Here is a 26,983-nt window from a genome sequence, read left to right as displayed (position 1 = left end):
TCTCTCTCTCTCTCTCTCTCTCTCTATATATATATATATATATATATATATATATATACATACACACACACATACATATATGTATATATACATACATGTGTATATATTTATGTGTGTGTGTCCTTGTGTTTGTCCCCCACTACCGCCTGACAACCACTTAGTGGTTTGGCAAAAGATCGATAGAACAAGTACTAGGCTTAAAAAAATAAGTCCTGGGGGTGATTTGTTCACCTAAAACACTTCAAAGCGGTGCCCCAGCATGTCCGCAGTCAGATGACTGAAACAAGTAAAAGATAAAAGATAGAGGATGAAAGAGAAAGTTGTGGTTTTCAAGCCAAGAAAATTACTATCACAGATGCATTCTACAAATTCAATTTCTAAATGGAGTAATGGTTACATATAAGATTTACCAAGTGTGTAGAAGATATAACTCGACAGAGTTGCTGTTGTGTAAACTCTAATGATAAAAAACTGTTTCTTGGTCGGTCACCTTTACTCCTTAACAGGACAAATTTAAAGAAGGATTATTACATATACAGACATCAGTGGTACTGAAACTGACAAAGACTAGTTTTCATCTTCCAATATTACAGGATTATTTTGTCATTCCTTTATTCTTTAACTTGTTTCTGCAATTAGTCATGGAACTTATTCAGCTGGTTTCTTTTGCCTAATTGTTAGGGGACGTAAACCAATGCCAGTTTTTACTGGCGGGGAGTGTAAACGCAAAGACATATATATATATATATACATACTCAAGTTTTGAGAACTATTTTTTTTGTTTGCATTGCAAATACATACATAGATACACACACACACACATATATGTATATGTATACATGGTGGGCTTCTGCATAGTTTCCATTTACAAAAGTCTCTCACATGGCATTGGTCAGTCTGGGACTGTAGTAGAAGATATTTACCCTAGGTACCGTGTAGTGGGACTGAACCCAAAACCCTGTGGTTGTGAATCAAACTTCTTTACCATGCAACCAAGGCACAAGGAAAGTGGTTTTCGAGGGGAGTAGGTCGTTGGCTTCGATGTTTGAGTTGTATGTTCTTTTATATATTCTAGAGAGAGAGAATGCAAAGTTGACCTCACTAGGATTTGAACTAAGAACATAAAGAACCGAAGCAAATATTACACTTGTTTAAAGAGCTGGAAACCATTTTAATTTTATAAAAATGTATCCTGGTTCCATCATTTTTCTAGCAACTCGAAGCAAGTTGCCAAAATTGAATGTAGTGGCAAATATTATTTATTAACACCAGCAAATAAAAAAATGTTATAGTTGAACCTGTTATCATTTTGTCATTTCACAGGCAGACACATGCCTATCGCACCGACACTAAACAAAAACATACCACATTTTGGTGACTCCACTACAAAAACATCACAATTTGTCAGCCAGTTTTTCAATTGTTGCAGCCTATTCACCCACCCATGAGAAACACTGCATTTAACTCACTCTATTAATGGCATTAAAAAAGAGTGCATCCACTCTTCAAGTTTCTGAAATCTCCCAAAGAAGGCCTTTGGCTAGCAAAGAATAATTTTATTAGACTGACACCTAAGTGGCGAAGGTAAAGAATGTGTACACCCAACATTTTCAGTGTTGTTTATTTGCAAAAATGTTTTTGGATTTCTATGTTTTTGATGATACAGGTGAATATGATTTTGCTCAAAAATCATGTTTTCAAAATTTTAGTTTTCCCCCACTTCACCCCACCCCAATTTCTTAATTTTTGACTTTCTCAAATTGTTTTTTTTATAAATATTTCTTAAAGAAACACTCAAATTCCCTTCTCCAACCTCCACCCATCACCCCTGAATGTTTTACTTTTAGCTTTTGTGAAAGCGGGGGAATTTTTCCAGAAATAATGTCGTTTAACTGTTGTTTCTACCATGTTGGGATTTCTGGTGGTGGTCTGATATTTTTGACGTCTGCTATTTCAGTAGAATTCTGGGATCTATTTTAAAACGGGGGCCACATTTTTCATTAATGTTTTATGTAGTGTTTTTGGTACCGAAAGACTTTCAAACTTTGTATACTTATCTATTTTGTGTTATAGAACAGAAAAATATTTTTGTATTCGAATTTATTTCATGTAAAAAATTGTCTTATTTCGATAATTTCAACCAATCACTGACAAGTATTCAGTTGTTTATATTTACTCCTTTGGCTGATTAAGCGGTGTAAAGCGTATTTAATCTCTATACCTTCGTTTTATTTGCTTTTTTCATTTTAAATTTGATTTAACCCTAACCCTAACCATAGGGTTAGGGTTAGGGTTAGGGTTAATTGTTTCAGAATCGTTTGTTTTTGTAGTCGGCACTTAATGTATATTGGCTGAATGAACGTCAGTGATTGGTTGAAATTACAGAAATACGACAACTTTAACATGGAATAACTTATGGATTTCTTTTTTTTTTTAAGAAGACTAAGAGAAAAAGATGTTTTATATGACACATTCTACCAGTGTTCCAAGTTTCAAAGTGTTTCGTTAATGAAAAATGTGGCCCCCGTTTTAAAAAAGATCCGAATTCTGTGCATGCGTGAAACATCAATCGAAAGTGAAACATTCTGGGATTTTATTTTTTTGAAAGCGGAGAGGTGATGGGTAGGTGAGGGGGTGGGTGGAGAAGTATTGAGTGTTTCTTAAAAAAAAAAAAAATTCCCAGATTTTTAATCTCTATTTTCTATGTGGATTAAAAAAAAATCTGAAGAAAATTAAAAATTAAGAAATTGGTGTAGGGGAAAACTAAAATTTTGAAAATGTGATTTTTGGGCAAAAACGTATTCTCCTATACAGAAAACAGCAATCCCCCAAAATTTTTTGGAAAAAAAAAAAAAAAAGAAAAAAGAAATAGCAGTTAAGTGCGATTCGATTTAGTGGCGAGGCAACGTTGCGTGCAAAGGAATCAAATGTCTCCTTGCTCGACCGGCTAGAAGTAGTAGCCATTTCCCCTTTAAACTAAATATTACCAAATTAGAAAAGGAAGGACACATTAGATAATCGAGTCCTGGATACATCGTTTGCAAGTAAGGTGTGATGGTCATCACTGGGACGTTTTTAGCATAGATTTATTCAACCAGAGCTGACCTAGGGCTAAAAACAATAACAACAAGGTTTATCATCGCTGATACATACACTTGTGTTATGTATTATACATATATGCATACACGCTCGTCTATACCTAGTATATGCGTGCATGGCGGAGTGGTTACGAAGTTCACTTCGTAATTAAGAAGTCCCACCACCCCGGGTTTGAACTTACTGCGTGGAACCTGAGGTAAGTATCTTTTACCATATGTTCGAGTTGATCAAGTCCCTTCTGAGTGAAATTGTTGACAAAACCTTCAGAAAGACAACCTAAAGTTAAAAAAACCAGCCTCGGCACACATTGCATCTCACTGATTCTGTTTGGGAATTACGTTAGGAGTACATATGTCTGTGGAATACTCAGCCACTTAAACTATAATTCAGTAACTAAGTAACTAAGTAGTTACTGAGATCCATTTACTTGACTTTGCACTTATGTAAACACTTGCAAACACATACACGTGTGCGTATGCATGAACACATGTAAACACAGACACACATAAACAAACATGCGATCCTATTACACAAACGTACGCATACGAAAAGATATAAAACGGAAAAATAACAAAGATTGTGTCAACAAAAGAACATTATGTTTGTTTTCCAGGAAAAGTAAACATCCCATCATAGATTAAAGGAGAAGAAATAAACAGTTATAAAGAGGTTAGACTAGAAAAAGATAAGAGAAACATGACAGTTATAGTGAAAAAAAGGGTCGAGTAGAGGATATTAGGTCAGGAAATCCGGGTGTTACGTTTTAATCGCTGTCTATTTTATAAGCGGTGTTAAGTGAAATAATTTTATTTCAAGAAGAAAGAATGTCTGCTGTTGCTCGTCTTGCGGGCAAAGTTGCCATCGTAACTGCTTCCAGTGATGGGTAAGTTTCTGAATTATTTACCTATATAAAACTGTTGAATATCGCTTTTCATGTTACAGTGAACGACCCACCAGCAACTGTATAGTCGCGACAACATTCGCGAGAAAAGCTTCCCTCACCTGTATCGAAAACACACACACATATATATGCATCTATATATATATCTATCTACATATATATACTCTTTTACTTGTTTCAGTCATTTGACTGCGACCATGCTGGAGCACCGCCTTTAGTCGAGAAAATAGACCCCAGGACTTATTCTTTGTAAGCCTGGTACTTATTCTATCGGTCTCTTTTACGGGGACGTAAACACACCACCATCGGTTGTCAAGCGATGTTGGGGGTGGGACTAACACAGACACACATATACATATATACGACGGACTTCTTTCTGTTTCCGTCTACCAAATCCACTTACATGGCTTTAGTCGGCCCGAGGCTATAGTAGAAGACAATTGCTCAAGGTGCCACACAGTTGGACTCAGTCCGGAACCATGTGGCTGCTAAGCAAGCACTCACCACACAGCCACACACACACTCACGCGTGTGTGTGTGTGTGGGTGCGCGTACGTGTATATATATGTATATGTACGCATATATGCAGATTCTATGAACGAAGTTTTACTTTCTCCACGCCTATTGGAGTAATTTCCCTTTATTCAGCGTTTTTTTTTCATAGTGTTTTTGTATGTCTTAATAACTGATGAGATGCCGGAGCAGACTTCAGCCCCAGCATCCGAAACTCTGAGTTTTATTATGACAGCCAATTAATTGTCACACACACACACAAATATATGGCATAACTACAGATTTCTGCACCCCGCCCCGACTTTGGACGATCATAATTTTCAGAAAAATGCATATTTTTCAATGAAAATTTCTACGAATATGTGTTATATCATGTAAATTCCGAATATTCAAAACTTTTGGGAGAAAGTGTTTTAGGAGGGGTGGGATGGGGGAATTTCGGAAAATTCACTGGCGTCCATTTCAATTCGTCTTAATTTTAAAGAAAATGGATATTTGTTAAGGAAATTCTCTACAAATACACCTTGGACTATGTAGATTCCGAGAACATAGGAATTTTGAGGGAAAACAATTGGGGGTTATTTTTGAGGACCGTTCCCCACTCGGGGGTGTTTCTCCGTTTTGGTTCATTTGTGCATCCGTAGATTTCTTTTGACGCAACAAACGAGCAATGAAGGCAACTAAAGCCCTCACCAGAAGACTCGCTATGTTAAAAATAACAGCTATAGTTCTGGTACACAGAAATATGTTATTAAGACGACTTATCTGTTCTATACGATCTTTTTTTTTCACTTTAACTAAAATCCCAGGTAAACGTTTCTAATAGAAAGGCAGAAGACATCAGAAGCAAAAATAAATAATACACACGCACAGTTAAATATAGAAGTATAAAGTATAATTTGTTACATAATCTCTGTAGTAAACATGATATTGAATGGAATAATTCCCTGTTTGAACTTCTTTAATTACATATATATGAGTGTAAGTGGTAGAAATCTACGGATGCACAAACACACAAAATGAAATAAATCTGGATGACTTGTTCCGAAACATCCTCGAGTGAGGAACGATTCCCAAAAATAACCCACAGTTGTTTTTCCCCAAAATTCCTATGTTCTCGGAAACTACATAGTCCAAGGTATATTAGTAGAGAATTTCGTTGATTCACTTGACCGTTTTCACTTTTTTGATAATCTTTCTCTAAAAAAGTGAAACCAGTCAAGTGAATAAACATCTTTAAAATTGCATTTTCAAACCTTCTTTCATATATATATATATATATATATATATATATATATATATATATATATATACACATACATATATATATTAAATGCATATATACATATAAATATATATAAATACACACACACACATATATATATATATATATATATACACAAACATTTGAGCAAGGTTGTTGCCAGTGCCGCTGGACTGACTCCTGTGTAGGTGGCACATAAAAACACCATTTGAGCGTCGCCGTTTATATAATATATGTTTATATAATATTTATGTAATAATATGTATAATATGAGAAACTCATCAACTACAGCTGTTAACTAATGCACAGAAACAATTATTGTGATTTGTGATTAAAGCCCATTCACTCCATCTTGTTTTATGAAATTTACACACACACACATGCACACATATATATACAAACATATATATGTATGTACAAAAAATGTCAGATTGTCTTGGCTGGAAGTCTTTTAATCATAAATCTATTCAATGAAAGCTGACGTGGAGCTAAACAACATCAATCTTCAGCTTTATATCAGCATACCACCAATATTTGCATAGCATACTCTTATCTTGTTCTCTTTTCCATGATAAGTCCAAAAGTCCTCTATATAACTAGGGCAGTGTTTGTTGATAACTTCTAGTGTTTTAATATTTACAAAACTACTTTTATATTTGTTTTTCTTAAATGACATTTTACCTAATTTATTCGTTTACTGTTTCTTGTAATTAGACTGTGGTCACTAGGGCAACATTGTCAAGGATTTCAGTTGATTCCATTAATCCCTGTAATTTGTCTAGAATTTACTTCATCTTATAATTGAATATATTGAATACTGGCTTAAGTTTCTTCTTGTAGCTGATTACAATAATAAATGAATAAAATTGCCATTATATGCAAATTTAGGAATGGTGAATCTTGAAGCAAATAAAGTTATAAATAATAGTGTGTAAATATTGCATCAAAAATCAAATGAATAGGAAAAGTCAAAGGCTTATAGGAAAGTGGTTATACACCATTAGGTGTACACCCGCTTTCCTATACTAAATTCTGTAGAAACAACAAAACGCTGATTCTGAACCATCAACACAACAATATTTATTCATGGAGGAAATAGGCATGGTTGCTGAGATGTTGGAGAGACAGCTTGACCCGTCCATGCTCATGGCCGGCCGACCGAGAAAGAGAATGAAAAGAGCGGGAACGTTTTAGATGTTGAATTCCACGCATGCGCATGAGACTCTTCCCGTGTTCCTTCCGGAACTAGTCCCTGAGAATGCGTGGATAAGCTTACCGGAAAGGTCGTCTGCTAGTAAGGCGTTACTACAGGCTACTTGTGAGACTCAAACTCACATCCCCTGTAGACATGACAGGCATTCTAACATTGATCCAAAGCAAGCCTTCAGATTTCTTTATTTGTTTTACAAACTCCATTCTTACCAGTGAAAATTGTATGTTGTTGATGTCTTAAGAATTTAAACACTTTCAGAGACATGGAACAATTCTTTTTAGAAATGATGAATCTCATAGCTATAAATAATAGCATTTAGTAGTAGTAGTTTAGTTTGGAAGTAGGAAAGTAATCAAGGGTATTAGGTGTATGGATATCTGTCAGGGAGATATGTGAGGTATGAAACTAGTTGGTGTTGAGGATTGGAAAAGAGTTGGTTTTCTCAGTTGTGAAAGGAGTATAAAGGAGTGGAACGACCTTGAAAAAAGAGAAGTATGTCTATACACTGTTCTGGGAATAACATTAAAAGCACTTGACATCTTGTTGAAAGAAATGATTTATATTTTTATTTTTACTTTACAGAATTGGCTTTGCTATTGCGAAGAGGCTAGCAGAAGATGGTGCTAAAGTAATGGTTAGTAGTCGTAAAGCAGCCAGAGTTGATGAAGCAGTGTCTAGTCTCACTTCAAAAAGTTTGAATGTTGCAGGAACAGTCTGCCATGTTGCAAAACCTGAAGACAGAAAGAAACTTGTTGAAGAAGTTAGTACAATGTTTTAGCTATTTTGAATTTGTTATATTTAATTTAAAAAAAAAACTTTTTGTTGGTAAAACAATAAATTGGTTCATATGCTCATATTCTGGGGTTAAATCCTGATGCAGTTCTCTTTGCCTTTCATTTCCTTAAGGGTGAATAAAATAAATATCAGAATGAAAAGTAATGGGCTCATTTGGTTAATCTTTCAAATTTTATCAGTGTTGTTTATCTCACAGTCAAACCTTGATTGTGCAGAATTATTATCCAATCTTGACCACCCTACCTTTTTTAAACATGATTGTGTAATGTATCCTTTATTTAAGACAATAGGATGTGAGTGGGAGGGAGAGATTTGGTTGCTATTTCTAACAGATAAAACAGCTACATAGAGGCTCCCTTGTTAAAATAGTCTCTTTTTCAAGCCTCTGTTGATAATAGCTCCAGTATCGTTGACTGGGTCTGCTCAGTCACAATCTATCTAGGTCTAAATGACAACAGTAACAACAATAATGAGCAGTGAAGGTACATGGCTTAGTGGTTAGGGGTATACGTTCATGATCGTAAGGCCATGAGTTCAATCACTGGTAGTGCATTGTGTCCTTACTACTCTTCCTCTTACTACCTTTCCTCTGCAAAAATAATGAGGATTTCTGACATAGGCACAAGGTTTTATATTTTAGAGGTGTTATAGTTGATCGTATCAGCTACTCTAGTACATTTGACTGGTACATTATTTCATCACATCCAGAAGGATGAAAGGAAGAGTTAATCTTTGTAAGATTCAGACTTAGAATTGTGGAACATAAGTAAATATCATGCAGCACTTAGGCTAATGCTCTACTAACTCTACCAATACATTGGCTCTTGCAATAATAAAATAAATATTAAATAATGGTTTCTGATTTAGGCACAAGACCAGCAATTTTGATTAGGTATGTCAGAACGATTGGCTCCAGTTCTTGATTTTATCAACTCTGAAAGGATAAGTTGACTTCAGCAGGATTTGAACTGTGAATGCAAAGAGCCAAAACGAATGTTGCAAGACATTTTTCCAGACTTTAACAAGTCTATCAAATCGACTGACATCCACCAAGTATTCTCTTTAATATATAATTTATATTTTCTCTTTCTCTAGACACTTGCAAAGTTTGGTGGTTTAGACATCCTAGTAAATAATGCTGGGATCAATCCTGCTTTTGGACCAGTATTAGATGTAAGTATCTTCCTTTCTTTTTTTTTTCTTTTAGAGAAGCAAATAAATAACATTAGAGTTCAAGAAATTCATCACACACAAAAAAAAAAAAAATAATGGTTGTGAACCTCTGGAGATACTTTTACCGAAACATGGAAACAGCTGAAATAAATGACCAGATGTCTTGTTACATCTTTAACTACAGATCAGGCATTGCCTTCTACTCGTGTATGTTTATCCTTGAGTTATCTCTGATCAAGTTGTTTTATTGGTTCTTCACTAAAGCACAGCACAATTAAAATGGTACTTTGACTATTATTTTAAACAGGAGTTACCTTTCTTTGAGTATTCACTTCCTCACTTAACTGTTCAGCATTTAAACCTAACCATATCCTCCCCAAATTTCTACTTGTTTTATGATCAAACTGGCCAGATCTGGTGTCTCACACCTACCCTACAATATCTTTCTAAAAATAAAAAGTTTAGAATTGTACAACAATGCACTATAGAACAAAAAATGAACTATATACCTGTCGTAATTTGGTTATCTATAGGTTGATGATATTTCGGAATTACAATTCCTTCTTCGGATCTTCTTAGCTGGAGTCTCTGCTGTAAGACTCCAGCTAAGAAGATCTGAAGAAGGAATTGTAATTCCGAAATATCATCAGACTATAGATAACCAAATTACAACAGGTATATAGTCCATTTTTTGTTCTATAGTGCATTGTTGTACCATTCTACTGTGAATTAGAAGTGGAACCTGTTTTCAGCTAGGTAGACAAAGATAAGTAAACTTAAGTTATTTGCTTTTAGGCAGCACACACTAATGATAGCAATAATTTTGATTTTGTAATCATGTGCTCTGTAAGTTATTTTCCTAATTCACTGTATTCCATAATCACTTACAAGTATAAAAATGTTGATATAAAACTAATACTTTTCACCATTTCTTTCAGACTTCTGAAGATGTTTGGGATAAGGTAAGGAGAATTATTTATATATACAAATGAATAGAATATTTACATTCAGGGAAGACCCACAAGCAGATTATCGATCTATTTCCACAATTTAAATATTTTAAGCTGCTTATTTCCTGAAGTAGACCTGGAGTAGTGAGGGCATGTTATTGATGAGGTTGCAAATGACAATGAAAAAGTTTAAACCTGTGTGTCTGTTTATTATTGGCATTAGCCTTCTCAAGATACAGCAAAATGTGTTTCAACACATGAGTTCACATCAAGACACTTGCAAACAAAATATGAAATGAAATACTTCATGAAACATTTTTTGAAAGAATGTCTATGATCTTTCTACTAGTTTTACTAATGAACAATTATTTTATTAAATCTCTTCAAATACTTTGAACATTTGAGACAATATGATGACAAAAAACAGTCTTCCATACTCTATCAACATGCAAAGGACCAGCATGGAGGTAACCTTTGTCAACTTGACATCCACATCTTATCCAAGCACCCAAAGGACCCAACACTTAGACAAATACGGGAGTACGTCCTCATAAATGAAACTTCCCATATACTAAATAGGAAATATACATAGTAGATACCATACCCCAATACCCACAGTTTACATAGGTAGAGTAGAATAGTTAGTGGGCTGATATGTAGATAGATGTATGTATGTGTGTGTGGGTGTATGTATATATATATATGTAGAGAGATGTATGTATGTGTGTGTGGGTGGGTGTATGAATATATATGTATATGCACACGTATGTAAGCATATGGATATGAAAGTAAACAGATTAACATACAGACAGATAGTTACATAGGTGATGTGAACAAACAAGCACACATGCAAATGAAGACTGAAACACATGACCATATATACACACACACACTTTACTTCACACAAGGACACATATGGAGACACATGTCCACACATATGGAGATGCACATCCATCCATACAAACATGGTACATAGTTGCAAAACACACACACACATGCACTCACTCAGACATGCACACACAAGGAGACAGAGGTACACATACCCACATATACAAACACACACACACATAAAAACACACAAACATGGACATGCAAACACATGAATATGCAGAATACATACATACAAATGTACACACATAGATAGATACATATGCACACACATACGTGCATACACACATGCATACATACATACATGCATGTATAGGCACATACACACACTGATCCACACACATGCGCATAAACAAACAAAAAGGAACGCAGTGTGAGTAACGGACAGAGTCAAAACTATTGAAAAGATTGCAAGACACAACGAAAATTTTAGAAAAATAAAAAAGAAATAAGTGGAAATTTTACCGGTGAGTGTGTTAAATTATGAGGCACCAAAAGAGAATACTCTCCCCAGACACAACAGAATATGCTTCAACACACGAACTCACATAAAGAATCTTGTAAGCCAAATCCAAAAACGAAATATAGATGTCAGTTTCACTAGAAATATGGTAACAAAAGGGTCAATGTAGATAATATATTTTACTAGGTTTAAATATATTTTAGAGAAGTGTTGTCAAAAATGTATTATTTTTATCATTTAGTCAGGAGGAACAGTAATGGCCATTGCCTTTTACAGGGTCTCTGAGACTGGTGAGAGGGAGGGAGTTAGGAAGATATCCTTAAGCCAGAGACCTGTCCTGAGTGTTTGCAACAGAGTGGACAACGCAAAGGGTATCTAAGGATCAGATGATGGTGTTAAACCAGGTAATGGAGTAAGTCTACTACCCATGAAGGTCACAGTGGGACTTGAACTCCATATAAAGTGCTAGAACAAATGCTGCAAGGTATCCCATCTAAAAACTCTAATGTTTCTTTTAGTCCATCACTTTGTTTGACAACAAAGGAGTGTTGGTTACAGGATTGATATCCAACCATTGAAAATGTGTCTCAACAAATCCATCTGACCAATGCAAAAATGGAAAATTGGACATTAAAAGTGATGATGTTGGTGGTGGAGGAGAAGAGAGAGAGAGAGAGAGAGAGAGAGAGAGAGAGAGAGAGAGAGAGAGAGAGAGAGAGAGAATCTTTATTTATTATGTAATAGAATTAAGATGACTAATACAAATATGAGAGCTGAGCAGTCACACTAGATTTAGAGTTATCCTCCTGAATACGCATTGGATTTGGGGGTGAAATCCTATGAGAGTCTTAAGAGAATATACCGATTTTTATGAAATCAATTATAACATTTTCCTTAAGTTCAATTATTTCATTTTGATTTAAACGGTTTTGTGTTTGTATCATCAGTGTATTTTGTTTTTTGTTATTGATTTGTCTCCAAGTATTCATTTTGGTGTTTGATATTTAAAATGTTCTTATTACCAACAGGTCTTTGAAACTAATGTCAAGGCACCATTCTTGTTCTGCAAAGATGTAGCACCACTGATGGAAAAAAGAGGGTATGTTATTTATTCTTTCACTGGTTTCAGTTTTTGGACTGTATCCATGCCAGGACACCATATTCAGGGAATTTTGGTTGATCAAATACTTACTCCCCACCACTTTGTCCTTAGCCAAAGTAGTTGGAAAGTGATTGAAACAAAAAAAATTAGCTGGAAAAAAAAGTACACAACTTGGAGGGAAGAAATACTGCAAGATATTTTTACATGATGCTGCAATTTATCACACATGCACTTATATATAATATACACACACACACACACACACATATACATATCATCATCATCGTTTAACGTCCGCTTTCCATGCTAGCATGGGTTGGACGATTTGACTGAGGACTGGTGAAACCGGATGGCAACACCAGGCTCCAGTCTAATTTGGCAGAGTTTCTACAGCTGGATGCCCTTCCTAACGCCAACCACTCAGAGAGTGTAGTGGGTGCTTTTACGTGTCACCCGCACGAAAACGGCCACGCTCGAAATGGTGTCTTTTATGTGCCACCCGCACAAGCCAGTCCAGGGGCACTGGCAACGATCTCGCTCGAAAATCCTACGGGAGCCAGTCAGGCGGTACTGGCAACGGCCACGCTCAAAATGGTGCATCTCATGTGCCACCCGCACAAGAACCAGTCCAGGGGCACTGGCAACGATCTTACTTGGCTTGCCGGGTCTTCTCACGCACAGCACATTTCCAAAGGTCTCGGTCAGTAGTCATCGCCTCGGTGAGGCCCAATGTACGAAGGTCTTGCCTCACCACCTCAGCCCAGGTCTTCCTGGGCCTACCTCTTCCACGGGTTCCCTCAACTGTTAGGGTGTGGCACTTTTTCACGCAGCTATCCTCCTCCATTCTCACCACATGTCCATACCAGCGCAATCGTCTCTCTTGCACGCCACAACTGATGCTTCTAATGTTCAGCTTTTCTCTCAAGATACTTACACTCTGACGGGTATTCACATTGACATTACACATCCAACGGAGCATACTGGTTTCATTCCTTGCGAGCTTACGTATGTACTCAGCAGTTACAGCCCATGTTTCACTGCCATGTAGCATGGCTGTTCGTACGCATGCGTCATACAGTCTGCCTTTTACTCTGAGTGAGAGTCCCTTTGTCGCCAGCAGGGGTAAGAGCTCTCTAAACTTTGCCCAGGCTATTCTTATTCTAGCAGCTACACTTTCAGCGCACCCACCCCCACTACTAACTTGGTCGCCCAGATAGCGGAAGCTATCGACTACCTCTAGTTTTTCATCCTGGAATGAGATAGAAGTTGTTTCCTGTTTGTTTACAGTCTTTATTGCACCTGAACATCTGCCACAAACAAAAACTAACTTGCTAGTTAACCTGCCTTTGATGTTGCTGCACCTCTTATGTGTCCATAGCTTGCACCGGGTACATCTTATAGAGTTACTACCTACTCCTTTTCTACATACTGAGCAGGGCCATCTACCTGAAGGGGTTTGTGTTTTATCTACCTTCCTACTTATTAGGATTTTGGTTTTAGCTAGGTTGACTCTAAGGCCCTTCAATTCTAGACCTTGCTTCCACACCTGAAACTTCTCCTCTAGTTCTGATAGTGACTCCGCAATTAGGGCAAGGTCATCAGCATAGAGGAGCTCCCAGGGGCAACCTGTCTTGAACTCCTCTGTGATTGCCTGGAGGACTATGATAAATAAGAGGGGGCTGAGGACGGAACCTTGGTGGACCCCTACCTCTACCCGGAATTCATTGCTGTACTCATTTCCAACCCTCACCTTACTGGCAGCATCTCTGTACATGGCTCGCACAGCTCTCACTAACCATTCTTCTATCCCAAGTTTCCTCATTGACCACCAGATAAGGGATCGGGGGACCCTGTCAAAGGCTTTCTCCATGTCAACGAAAGCCAGGTACAGAGGTTTATCCTTAGCTAGGTATTTCTCCTGCAACTGTCTCACTAGAAATAAGGCATCAGTAGTGCTTTTACCTGGCACGAACCCAAACTGCATCTCATCTAAATTGATTCGCTCCCTAATTAGTTGGGCTATGACCCTCTCTGTAACTTTCATAACCTGATCTAACAGCTTGATGCCTCTGTAATTATTTGTATCTAAAGCGTCACCTTTACCTTTGTAGCAGTTGACTATGATGCTGCTACACCAGTCATTGGGTATGACTCCTTCGTGTATCACCCGGTTCGTAATACGGGTGACTAGGCTATAGCCAACACTGCCAGATATTTTGAGCATCTCTGCAGTGATTCCTGATGGGCCGGGGGCTTTCCCGGTCTTCATACTCTTAATTGCTTTATCTACCCTGGTACTATCAACTCGGATAGCTGGTCCCTCTATTGGGTCGACATACGGCAGGCTCTCTTTCTCCCATTCATTCTCTTTATTAAGCAATTCTCCCATTCATTCTCTTTATTAAGCAACATATATATATATATATATATATATATATATATATATATATATATATATATATATGTGTGTGTGTGTGTGTATGTATGTCTATATATATATGTGTGTGTGTGTATATATATATATATATATATATATATATATATATATATATCATACAAATAATAAATGAGTATATGCATATATACGTGCATGTATGTACATACCTGCATCTACATGTATATATAGATGCATATCTGGGTGCAGGATGTTTAAAAAAAAATGTGGACAAAATGATAAACAGAGTACAGAAAACACACAGGCCACATAGAGAACATTTCCTTCATCAGCTGCCACCATTCTAAAACTAAGCGTTTCGAAGAGTTAGAGCAGTGGAAATGTGGCAAAGTGAAATGAAGTGGTTTTGTTCAAGTATGCACTGCACTGTCAATCTGGGAATCAAAAGCAAGCATGATCTTGTGACCAAGAGTGCAACACCCTAAGCACTAGGTTATATACCTTCACACACACATATATGTGCAACAGTTTCTGTCTTTCAGACAACACGCATAAAGCTTTGGTATGGAAATGGCTCACAGTGGGATCAAACCCCTAACTTGAACCAAACTTCTTAACCTCACAGCTATGCCTCTGTCCTCAATATCAGACTATTTAGATTACACAGTGCTATATTTAAGCTGAGGAATTATGTACATTATTTACATTTGACAGATATTTGTCCTCATCTTGTTTGTTGTTAGCACACCGTTTCGGCTGATATCCCCTTCAATCATCATCAGATATCTTGGGGAAATTTCGAACCGGTGTTCTCATTCCTAAAGTATTTTTCAATGTTATTATTATTATTATTATTCAGGTCACTGCCTGGAATCAAACTTGGAATCTTGGGGTTAGTAGCCCGCACTCCTAACCACTACACCATATGCCCATGGGCATATGGTGTAGTGGTTAAGAGTGTGGGCTACTAGCCCTAAGATTCCGAGTTTGATTCCAGGCAGTGAACAACAACAACAACAACAACAACAATAATAATAATATCGAAAAATACCTTAGGAATGAGAATCCAGGTTCGAAATTTCCCCAAGACACTTGATGAAGGCTGGAGGGTATATCAGCCAAAACGTGTGAACAACAAACAAGATGAAGACAAATATCCGTCAAATGTCAATAATGTATTTAGATTACAGTATGAATACCAGAAAAAAAGGATAAATATTATTTCTTCTGTCCTGGTGTTTATGCTGCTTCTAGTATAGAGTTTGCTTTTTGTATTTATGTATATTGATGCAACAAAGATGTTGCTCCAATCGATACAAAGATAATAGCTCCTTCAACTTCTTCTTACACGAGTTACAATAATTTTGGAACATCCATTTTCGCTGTTGATAATCACATAGGTAATTGAAGTTGTCAACTACTTTTAGGGAGCCATCTCAATATCTGAAAAAATTGCTTTTATTGGTACTCTTATTACTCACTACTGCTATGCGTCTGCTACATACAAGACCTTCATCAGCTTAATTGTGATTCCACTGTATCTCTTCTGCATCCATAGTTTACATTGGGTGTATCATATGGAATTTGTACCTACTAATTTTCTACATATCATGAAAACCATTTCCCATATAGATGTAGTGTCCTATCTTTTTTCCTACTGAAACTTTTGTGAGTGCTGTGTTTACTTTAAAACCTCTTACTTCTTGATTTTGCTTTAAATGTTTAGAATTTCTTCTACAGAAATTGAACATCCTTAGTTTTAAGAATGAAGAATGAGATGGTTAGATGATATCCATAGTCTCAGTTGGTTATGCCTGGGAATCCAGCTAGAAAGTGTAATGACAGTTGATTCTGATATGACACTGCAGAGGAAGTGTCTGAGGACTCTACCCCAGTGACTCTCCTTGCGATAGTGGGCAGAGAAGTTGGATGGTTGGAAGGTATTTTAATCCCAATGAATTTGTAATTCTTAAGATTTATATGACTGTTGTAGTGTGTCGATAAAGTAACAACAAACCAAATCTGTAACACAAGTTCAATCTCACTTATTTCATATTTCCAGTTTCCTGTAAGCAGTATCCAATTTGACTTGTCTGCATTATATGTGAGGAGGCGCAATGGCCCAGTGGTTAGGGCAGTGGACTTGCGGTTTCGATTCCCAGACTGGGCGTTGTGAGTGTTTATTGAGCGAAAACACCTAAAGCTCCAAGAGGCTCCAGCAGGGGATGGTGGCGAACCCTGCCGTACTCTTTCACCACAACTTTCTCTCACTCTCACTTCCTGTTTCTGTTGTGCCTGTAATTCAAAGGGTCAGCATTGTCGCAATGTGTCATGCTGAATATCCCTGAGAACTACGTTAAGGGTGCATGTTAATTTCACGAGCAGGCTGTTCCATTGATCGGATCAACTGGAACCCTCGACGTCGTAAGTGACGGAGTGCCAACAACAAAATCTTCTAACTTCAAGATTTCTATGATGCAATTGATTAGTTTTAGAATAACATTGTAGGGTAGGTGTAAGAGGCCATATGTGGTCAGTCTGAACAAAAAACAGAATATTTGGGCTGGATATGGCTGTTTTAAATACTAAAGGGTTAAGGGTTCTGAGATATCTTCATATGATTGACATATGCAAAACATTTTAAAAAGAAATATGTACATAGATAATATCATTTCCATTTTAAAATCTATTTCAGTGGTGGCTCCATAATATTTGTGTCATCTATACTAGGTTACCATCCAGAAACAGTAAGTAATCTAACTATAATTTTAATAAAATGCTGGGTTTTTTTGTTTTACTTATAAATTTATTTCAAGAACTTTTTGTAGCAAATAATTTGGACTCAATTTTATGCTAAAATCAAACTGATTTTTTTTTTGCTCTCTTTGTTTATCTTTCATTAGAAACCATTTTACTGCCTTTGTCTCAAGAATATATTGTAAAATGTGGAAGCCTCTATGTGATCATGTAACTTTCCAGAAATAGTAGCTTACAATCTTAGAAAAAAGGAAGGATGCATTGAATGATGTAGTTCAGGATTACATTATGTCTAAATAAAAGATGGGATGGTCATGGCTGGGATACTTTTGATTATAAGTTTCCTCAGTCAGAGTTATATAAAAAATATCATCTAATAGAAACAGTATTTGATTACAAAATTTTATCCCATATGTGAATTATGGTTATGAATAAAGTCCAAACTTATACTAGATATGCAGTGATACTAAACTTAAATACTTTTAAAAGTTTTAAAATAAATTATGTTTATGTATTTGTTTTGCAAGATTCTTGATGTGAAACGTTTTCTGAAACAAATATTGTTATACTTGGTGATGGTCATTGTTTTTTGCCAAATGAACACTGTTTGCAATAAGACACATAGGACAGAGGGTCACTGAATGTGTGATGAAAGAACTTTGACAGATGTCATCATCATCATCGTTTAACATCCGCTTTCCATGCTAACATGGGTTGGACGATTTGACTGAGGACTGGTGAACCAGATGGCTACACCAGGCTCCAATCTGATTTTGGCAGAGTTTCTACAGCTGGATGCCCTTCCACTCTGAGAGTGTAGTGGGTGCAACGACCACGCTCGAAATGGTGTATCAACTAAAAATAATACAAGTACGAACTGAAGTGAAGATTGAATAAATAGTGTGTGGGAAGAAAAAAAAATGACCATCCCTAAGTATAACAATATTTTAGAATAATCTTATAGATAAAAAATTTGAATTAACTACATTTTTTAAAATGGATTTTAAAGTTTAATATTTTTAATATTGTGAAAGATTCATAATTAATTTATTTCAATTTTATTTCAGTTGCTTGGCTGTTATTCTGTTAGCAAAACAGCTCTTCTTGGTTTGGTAAAAGTACTTGTTCCTCAGCTTAATGCAATGAATATCAGAGTGAATAGCATAGCTCCTGGTCTTATTGATACCAAATTCAGTGCAATGGTAAATACCATTTTAATAACTTGTTTATTTTCTTTTCTCTCATTTTGTTCTTTACTTAAAATTAAAGTATTTTTGTTATTAATCTTTAGCACACTTGGGCTCATTATGGTACTGCCCGAGTTTTCTTCCTTGTAGTTGTGGGCACATTGAGAGGGGACAAAATTTGTATGGTGACATGATGTGTCTATAGCATGCCAAAGGTTAAAAAGCCAACGTTTGCAAGGCAGATGCTGTTGGTCCAGAACAGAAGTAAGTTTCTCTGTGGAACAAACTTACAAACCTAATTTTGATTCTAAGCATTGTTTTTTTAGACTTTGTCAGAGACAGAAATGCAGTGCTCATGACCTTTTTTTTTGTTTTTGAGCATCCAGGACAGATAAGAAGAGGGTATTCTCAGATGTAGCTCACAGTCGCTTGTAACAGGGAAGATATCACTAAACCACACAAATTGAAGTGGAGGTATTAAACCAGGGGTACATATTAAGCCTCTTACCCATTAATGAGTTGGGGTATACCTTGAGTACTATATAATCTCTCCTCATCATAAAGCATGGCTTAGATTCCACAGGCTTCCATTCTCAGCTCAAGCCAGCAGGAATAGACTGAGGGGACAGTAAAGGGCTTGATGGTAATGACAATTTTCCACCTTCTATGGTGGTAGGCCTCTCATCTGGGGTGCTACATGCTGTTATACCTTCTCCAGTAGCAATTTGGTGTGCTGAGTTACCAGCCCAGGCTCCACTACTTGTCAGGCTGAGAAAAGCAAACTGTCAAGGTATCAGTTGCTCTTTGATAGGTTTATGGTTGGGCCTGTAGTAGTGGACACCTCTGGTGTTCTTGGCCCCTGGACCATATCCCTGCTCTCCGCTATTGGTGCAGAGATGGTTGTCTGCAAGTGTGAGCACCATGAGTCAGAGTGGCAGTTCCAGCGCATCTCCCTTACCATTCTTCAGGACAACACCTTTTCCATTTTATCTGCTGGGGTCATGAGGCAGAGATAAAAACTAAATCATGATTATACATATATTCCACTCACTAAGCATTCTAGTAGTTCTATGGTCAGGATTAATTTCTCCTCTCACAAATCAGACATTTTGTATTTGAAAGAAATTGTTAACCAAGGGGGCCAGTACCTAAAGGTAGAGTTAAGTTCTCAATGAACAGAGGCTGAAACTGTATCCTGGTTACCTTAGTATATATTTTATTTGAAATATGTTCTAAAACATCTTTGAGAAATTTGTCTATGTCAGACATTCTCATTTTCTGGTCCATCATGTTAACGTAAAAAATTTACATCTGTTTTATAGATTTCTTCTATCATCATTGTCTTTTCAACTATTATTGCTGTTGTTTAGTCCAGGTCAGCCCTATCATCAAAAACATTCTGTCCCTAATCACCTTGTCCTTTTTTTAAGCAATATACAATTTGTTGTATTTTCGGGATGGTTGTTTTTTTTTTTTGCCAAATAAACACACGCACTATATATTTTTTCTTCACTCGTTTGTTACATTGTTTTCATTCATGTCCATTGTCCACACAATGGACATGAGTTAAAATAATGAAATAAGAACAGTAATAAACTACCGAAGAAAACATATATAGTGCGTGTATTTATTTGGAAAAAAAAAAAAAAAAAAAAAAATCAGTCCGAAATACAATATCTGTTTCAACACACTATTTCACATCAGGAATCTTGCAAAATGAATATATAAGACTACTATAACAATATTATTCAATGGGTTCCCTACTCTTGTGTGGTTAAGAAGCTCACTTAGTGTACTGAATGCAAAATCACATGGTTACTAAGTCATGCCTTGGGCACCTTCTACTATGGCCCCAGGTCGACCAATTCCTTGTGAGTGAATCTGGCTGAAAGAAAGAAACAATGTGGGAGCCTGATGTGTGTGTGTGTGTGTGTGTGTGTGTGTATATATTTCAATCCATGAAACTCCAACATAGTCTGATTTTCACCTTTTATTATTTACAATTTTTACAATTTTACAATAAACTAGTACTTTCATGCATTATGCAATCAACAGGTTTATGTAATGAGTCGTGTTCAAAAATTGACGACTGTAGATAATATATTCTTCTATACATAATCATACAAACTCGATATATATATGCGTACACATACATGTGTGTGTACGAGTACGTCTTTGTGTTGGCACTCTTGATTGGTGTTTATTTGTTTATGCCTCTGTAACTTAACAGTTTGGCAAAAAAAAAAAAAAAAATCCTAACAGAATATGTACCAAGCTTTTTATCAAGTAAACCCTTCAAGGTGGTGAACCAGCATGAACGCAGTCCAATGACTGAAAGAAGTAAAAAAAAAAAAGAAAAAATATCAATAAAGATAAAGGATATATTTTAGCATTAATCAGGCTGTTATTTCTAGCAGGTCAAGTTATCACTCAGAGACAGCTTTGTTGGATAGTATAATGTTGAATATTATTGAATAACTCTATCAAAAGAATTTTTAAGGTCACTTGATGATGATAATTTGTCTTGTCAGGCTTGTTTAGCTTTCTATCTACAGCTAATGAAACTTGTAGCTGTAGTATGTGAGGAGGTGGACCTGAAAGTTGTTCTTTGTTATCAGTGCTTGTGCTACTACTCTGTAAACTAAGGAACTGCTTAGGGCACCAAAATCTGGAGACACCACACAAGTTCTGAACAACAAAATTTCTTAATCCTTTTGTTACTATATATCTGTTGAAATACACTGCCTTTATTTCAAATAATTTTGAAAATTTGTTGTTGTTGTTGGCACTCCGTCGCTTACGACGTTGAGGGTTCCAGTTGATCTGATCAACGGAACAGCCTGCTCTTGAAATTAACGTGCAAGTGGCTGAGCACTCCACAGACATGTGTACCCTTAACGTAGTTCTCGGGGATATTCAGTGTGACACAGTGTGACAAGGCTAACCCTTTGAATTACAGGCACAACAGAAACAGGAAGTAAGAGTGAGAGAAAGTTGTGGTGGAAGAGTACAGCAGGGTTCACCACCATCCCCTCCCAGAGCCTCATGGAGCTTTAGGTGTTTTCGCTCAATAAGCACTCACAATGCCTGGTCTAGGAATCGAAACAACGATCCTATGACTGTGAGTCCGCTGCCCTAACCACTGGGCCATTGCGCATCCACACAATTTTGAAAATAAGGAAGGGTTTAGTAAACTAACTTTCTCATTTTGAAGATGGTGTTTGATGCATAAATTAACATGCAATTTTGATGGAAGATTTTTATTTAGATTGTTTTAAAAGAACTTTGTATCATAGAACTAGGAGTAGTGTTGGGAGGGTTGGTATCAAATGGGTTAAACTAATCCAATTAAAAACATGAAATCACGGTGGTAAATAGAGTAGGAAATGTAACTTTTGAAACACAAGGAAATGGAGAATAAGGTTGACCAGTAGGATGGGAAAGGTGGAAGAGTGTGTTGTATTACGATCTGTCACATGATTTGGCATGAGACATTTAACATTATGCTAAATAATAATGTGGTAAGCTGGCACACTGGGCGAAATGCTTAGCGGTATTTCGTCTGTCTTTACGTTTTGAGTTCAGATTCCACCGAGGTTGACTTTGCCTTTCATCCTTTCAGGATCAATAAATTAAGTACCAGTTGTGTACTAGGGTTGATCTAATCGACTGGCCCTCTCCCCAAAAATTTTGGGCCTTGTGCCTAGAATAGAAAAGAATATTTTGCTAATAGAATATTTTACTTGATGATATGCATAATGGTACTATATATTTTGTGGTGTGCAAGATATAATTTTTCAGCTACATTTTCCAGTTTGTGATGGGGGTGATGGCTGGAGGGATTTGTGAGAAAAATTGGTCAACTCCTTTGTATGTAAACCAGCCATATCTGCACAAAATATTCTACTAGTTTTATGGTCAAACTGGCCTTTCACACTTAACCTGATATTATTCCAAAAATAAAAACACATCATTAAAATTTCAAAGCTACAAGATAATGCATGGCTAATTCAAATCAATGTGAATAAATAAGCATTATACCTGACAGAGTAATCTGAATGTTAAAGTGTTGGGAAAAGGAGTCACACAATGCTGGGCTGCAGAACTGGCCTTGGGCATTGAATATTCTGACATCAGCCTTGCTTACAGTACATCACTAGCAGAGCTCATCACAGTCTAATCTGCAACAACACATTTTTTTTTTAATGTTAAAATTAAGATTTAAAAAAAAAATAAAGTGTTCATTTGGCTGTTAACTGAAGAGTAATTGGCTTTGTATTCTTTTGCATTTCTAGCTTAAATCAGATGAATCCATCCTGGCACGTATTCCCATGAATAGGTGAGTTTCAAAACTTAAAATTGATTTGATTCAGAGAAGACAGGCAAATTTTGTTTTCGATTGTTTTTATTGATTTGATTCAGAGAAGACAGGCAAATTTTGTTTTCGATTGTTTTTATTGATTAGTTTGACGAAGCAGAGTAGTGCCCGCTTGTAGCCTTTCCAGGCCCTTCAAGCATAGGAGATAAGGTTGATGCTGATAAAAAGGTGACACCTCAATGGAAAGTGCATGGCTCGATGGTTCGAGCATTGGGCTTACAATCGGGAGTTTGATTGCTGAACAAGGCTGTGTTCTGTTCTTGAGCAAGACACTTTATTTCATGTTGCTCCAGTTGACTCAGCTGTAGAAATGAGTTGCAATGTCAGTGGCGCCAAACTGTATTAGCATTTGCCTTTCCCTTGGATAACATCAGTGGTATGGAGAGGGGAGACTGGTATGCATGGGCAACTGCTCTGCTGGTCTTCCACTAACAACCTTGTCCAGACTTGTGCCTTGGAGGGAAACTGTCTAGGTGCAATCCCATGGTCAGTTATGACCAAAGGGGGTCTTTGCCCTTACTCTTTTACCTGAAGGGCATATTCTGCATACTAAACACACACTGTTCTCATATATAATGAATTGGCAAACTTTGATGAACTGACATTATCTATGCAGTTAATAGACAAAAAAAGTCCCTCTAAGGATGCTTAAAATATAAAAATGTCAAGAGAGGTAGAGATGGTGCTATTGACTAAGCAAAATTTATGGAAAACAATCTCCCCCTCGCAAACATAAGGACACAGGAAATGTGTCAAGGTCGACAGGAAGCGGTCCAGCTTCCTAGGGCTAAATAGCAGTAGTATATTCCCTTATTGGGACTGTCACATTAAGTTGGCAGTATACAACTACTTTATCGCATCACTACTGCTTAAGTCTCTCTCAGAGATTTAGAAATGTATTATTTTCTAAAGACAGGGTAGTTAGGAGTAAACCTTGTTTACAAAGTCAACTTATAAAAACAATTATGTTTCAATCTTTTAATAAAATCTAATAAGATCTCAGCTTTTTAAGTTAAGGAAGATTTGACTATTATTTCTTACTGGCCAACTGACAGTGTTGAGTTTCCCTCACTGGCTTGTATGGAATTAGGTTATCAAAGATGGTGTACAAGTCAAAGGTATTGAAAATGGAACACCTGTATGCAGATAGTGAAGGAGTGTTTTGAGATGGTAAGGCATCTATGTGTGTGTGTAGGCTGCAACAATAGGTTTGTTGTTAATAAGAATACAAAAGGGTGGGATGAAGAACCAGAGCCTTAAGTTACATGAGTTGATCAGGCAATGAGACAAGCCCTGTCAATCTATAGATATAAAATAAAGGATGTGTGTGTGTGTGATATCTCTAGTTTTCAACCGATTTTCAAACATTACTTATGTGCCAGGGATGGTCATGCATTGTAATTTCTGGCCCAGAGCTCCTGTGTAAAACGAGAAACAAGGAAAAAAGGTGTTTTACACCGGTTTTTCTCTAAAAACTGCAGTTTTCCATCGATTCTCTCCCTTCTCTTATTCTGTTTCTCTTGCTTACACATATTCTCTCTCATCCTCTGTAATAGTTTCTCTTTTTGTCCTTCCTTCCCTCCCTCTCTTTCTTTCTGTTTGACTAAAGGCAGTGCTCCAGCATGACTGAAACAAGTAAATGAATAAAAATTTATGCCATTTTAATCACAAGCAATGCCGGGTATCTCTGCTAGTATGATATAATGGAGAAACCAATCATTTGTTTTTTTAGCCCCAGGTCAACTACAATTAATCAGACATATGATTAAAGGAATTGCAATATTACCAACTCTTTTCAAGAGTATCTAGAATGATATTATCCAATGTCATCCCTTTTTTTATGCTGTAGTGTTATTTTGTGGGATATTTGGTTACTATTTCTAGCAGGATGAGCTACCACATAGAGGTGATGTCATGATGAATGGAAATCATTAGTAGAGAGGCTTCATATTAGACATATGGCATGAGCCAAGAAAAACAACTTTCACTGAAATTCTGGAGGATGAAAAATCACGGTGCATGACAACGAATTGGTTTTTTGTTGAATCTGGCTCAGCTTTTCAAAAATTCTGAATAAAGATAGTAAAAGAAGCAATTTTCAATGTGATAAGTTAGACAACTTTCTTTTTTTTTTTTTTGTTAAGAGTACTGTTGCACGTTTCCACAAAACTTAAGAGGGATAAAGGTTAAACTGGTTTTAAAAAGAGTTCGGCTAGGATAGGAGCCCATCTGTTGCAAAACTTTGAATATTAGTGACCAAAGAAGTTGGATAAATGTAAAGAGTATGAGAGAAAGAATCCAGAAGGGATATTCATACATCCTCAAGTAAACAGGGAATTTGAAATAAAACAGATGGTAAATATGGGAGCTTTGTTTCTAATTAATTCTATATATATATACAAAAACTGTCTGGATTGTAAGAATGATGTCAGACCATTTAGCAAATTTAAGCTAAAATTCCTTTTGATCTTAGTGTGAAAGAGGAACTAGCCCAGTTCTTTTTATGGTCATTTTTTTGCTGGAGTTTCATCTGTTGGTTGTTTTTTTTTTTTTAATTATATTTTAGCTCAAATTCAGTCTTGATCTAAAACAAACCTATGATGAAAAAATTATCCAGCCATGAGATTTTTAGGAGTATCTAGAAATACATCATCCACTGTGTTGTTTCTTGTTTAAGGCTATGGGATTTGAGATAAGGAAGATTTGGCTGCTATTTCTTTCTAGCTGAATGACTATTTAAAGATAGTGTGTGATTCCGTCTAGATATTACACATTCACAGAGCTGTTGGATGGTATGGATTTGATATAGTGGATTGTTGTAAAGATTGTCACACTTTCGATTCTCTTTGAAACATATTTGCTGCCATAACTAAGATTTATTAAAGAGTTTTTATGAATGTCCAAAGAGTGTCAGAATCATCAATATTTTGATGTAAAATGAGATTCAATGATCAGATGGTCTTACACCTTGAGAAATTTGAAGTAAAAACAAAAATTAAAATTGAATATATGTTTCAGTGTCATCTAATTTCTACTTTTTTAGCTAACATCATTTTCATCATAATATTTTAAAGGTTTGGTACTCCTGAAGAATGTGCTAACGTCGTGTCGTTTTTGGTGTCTGAAGAGGCTAGCTACATAACAGGTGAAACATTCAAAGTGACCGGAGGAATGATGTCATCACTCTGATAGTTTACTGACAATTATAAGAATAATATATGCAAGAAAAAGTTTGTCTGCAAATGATTATTTTATATAAGCATATTTCAGAAAAAAATAAAAAATACTTTTTAAAATAATTATATTTATTTTTCCCTAAACATGAATGATTTAAAGTAAAATATCAAAAGCCAATCTTTTGAATCAGTTTTCATTGTTTTTATTGGGTAGTACCAGCTGAATTCTGACACAGCAGACTTATGATCAGGTGTTCTGACTGAATATCATATTTGCTTTTTTTTTATATCTATAACTATATTGTTTAATTTATTCTCTATTTTTTTTTGTTAGACTAAGCTGTGACAGAAAAATTTAGCAGCTATTTACACGAGGACAAATGACTACATAAGGGTTCTCTTCATTGGCTCAGTTTTTCATTTTAAATACAGAAGTGGAATTGCTGAGTAGGTAACACAATATCCATGCATAAGTAAGGCTATAACATTTCCCTACTTTTGCATATTGGTTGATCTACCTCTACTTGTTGCTTAGTAAAGTGTGCTAATGAGTTACTTCACACAGACATAACTTCGTAGTTAGGAAGTTTGCTTCAACACCAGATTGTTTTGGGTTTGGTTCCATTGCATAGCATAATTTAACATCCATTTTCCATGCTAGCATGGGTTGGGTGGTTTGACAGGAGCTGACAAACCAGAGGATTGCGACAGGCTCCACTGTCCGTTTTG

General features: G+C 36.3%; 1 protein-coding gene across 2 annotated transcripts; it reads left to right on the top strand.

Annotated features, from left to right (window-relative positions):
* The first annotated feature begins 2,888 nt into the window (after positions 1–2,888).
* On the top strand, positions 2,889–26,441 carry LOC106874370 (dehydrogenase/reductase SDR family member 4). 2 transcript variants are annotated; one of them, XM_014922081.3, is made up of 9 exons: positions 2,889–3,295; positions 7,573–7,750; positions 8,881–8,958; positions 9,897–9,920; positions 12,288–12,358; positions 17,452–17,503; positions 18,581–18,715; positions 22,996–23,039; positions 26,153–26,441. In XM_014922081.3, exons 1-9 carry the CDS (start codon positions 3,207–3,209, stop codon positions 26,265–26,267), a joined length of 786 nt encoding a protein of 261 aa, XP_014777567.1. In that variant the 5' UTR covers positions 2,889–3,206; the 3' UTR covers positions 26,268–26,441. The 2 variants fall into 2 exon arrangements, with proteins under 2 accessions (XP_014777567.1, XP_014777568.1); XM_014922082.3 differs by lacking the exon at positions 2,889–3,295 and adding an exon at positions 3,625–3,982.
* Positions 26,442–26,983: the final 542 nt, after the last annotated feature.

Source organism: Octopus bimaculoides, chromosome 1, assembly GCF_046866305.1.
Source record: "Octopus bimaculoides isolate indiv1 chromosome 1, ASM4686630v1, whole genome shotgun sequence".
Taxonomy (NCBI): Eukaryota; Metazoa; Mollusca; class Cephalopoda; order Octopoda; family Octopodidae; genus Octopus; species Octopus bimaculoides.
The sequence above is the reverse complement of the archived record's forward strand: the minus strand, read 5'-3'. Positions and strand labels throughout refer to the sequence as shown.

Excerpts from the sequence above, each read along its gene's own strand:
- LOC106874370 (XM_014922081.3), top strand. The coding sequence starts at position 3,207 with ATGCGTGCATGGCGGAGTGGTTACGAAGTTCACTTCGTAATTAAGAAG. Across the intron at positions 3,296-7,572 it reads CTTACTGCGTGGAACCTGAG|AATTGGCTTTGCTATTGCGA; the intron begins GTAAGTATCTTT and ends TTTACTTTACAG. Across the intron at positions 23,040-26,152 it reads GCACGTATTCCCATGAATAG|GTTTGGTACTCCTGAAGAAT; the intron begins GTGAGTTTCAAA and ends AATATTTTAAAG.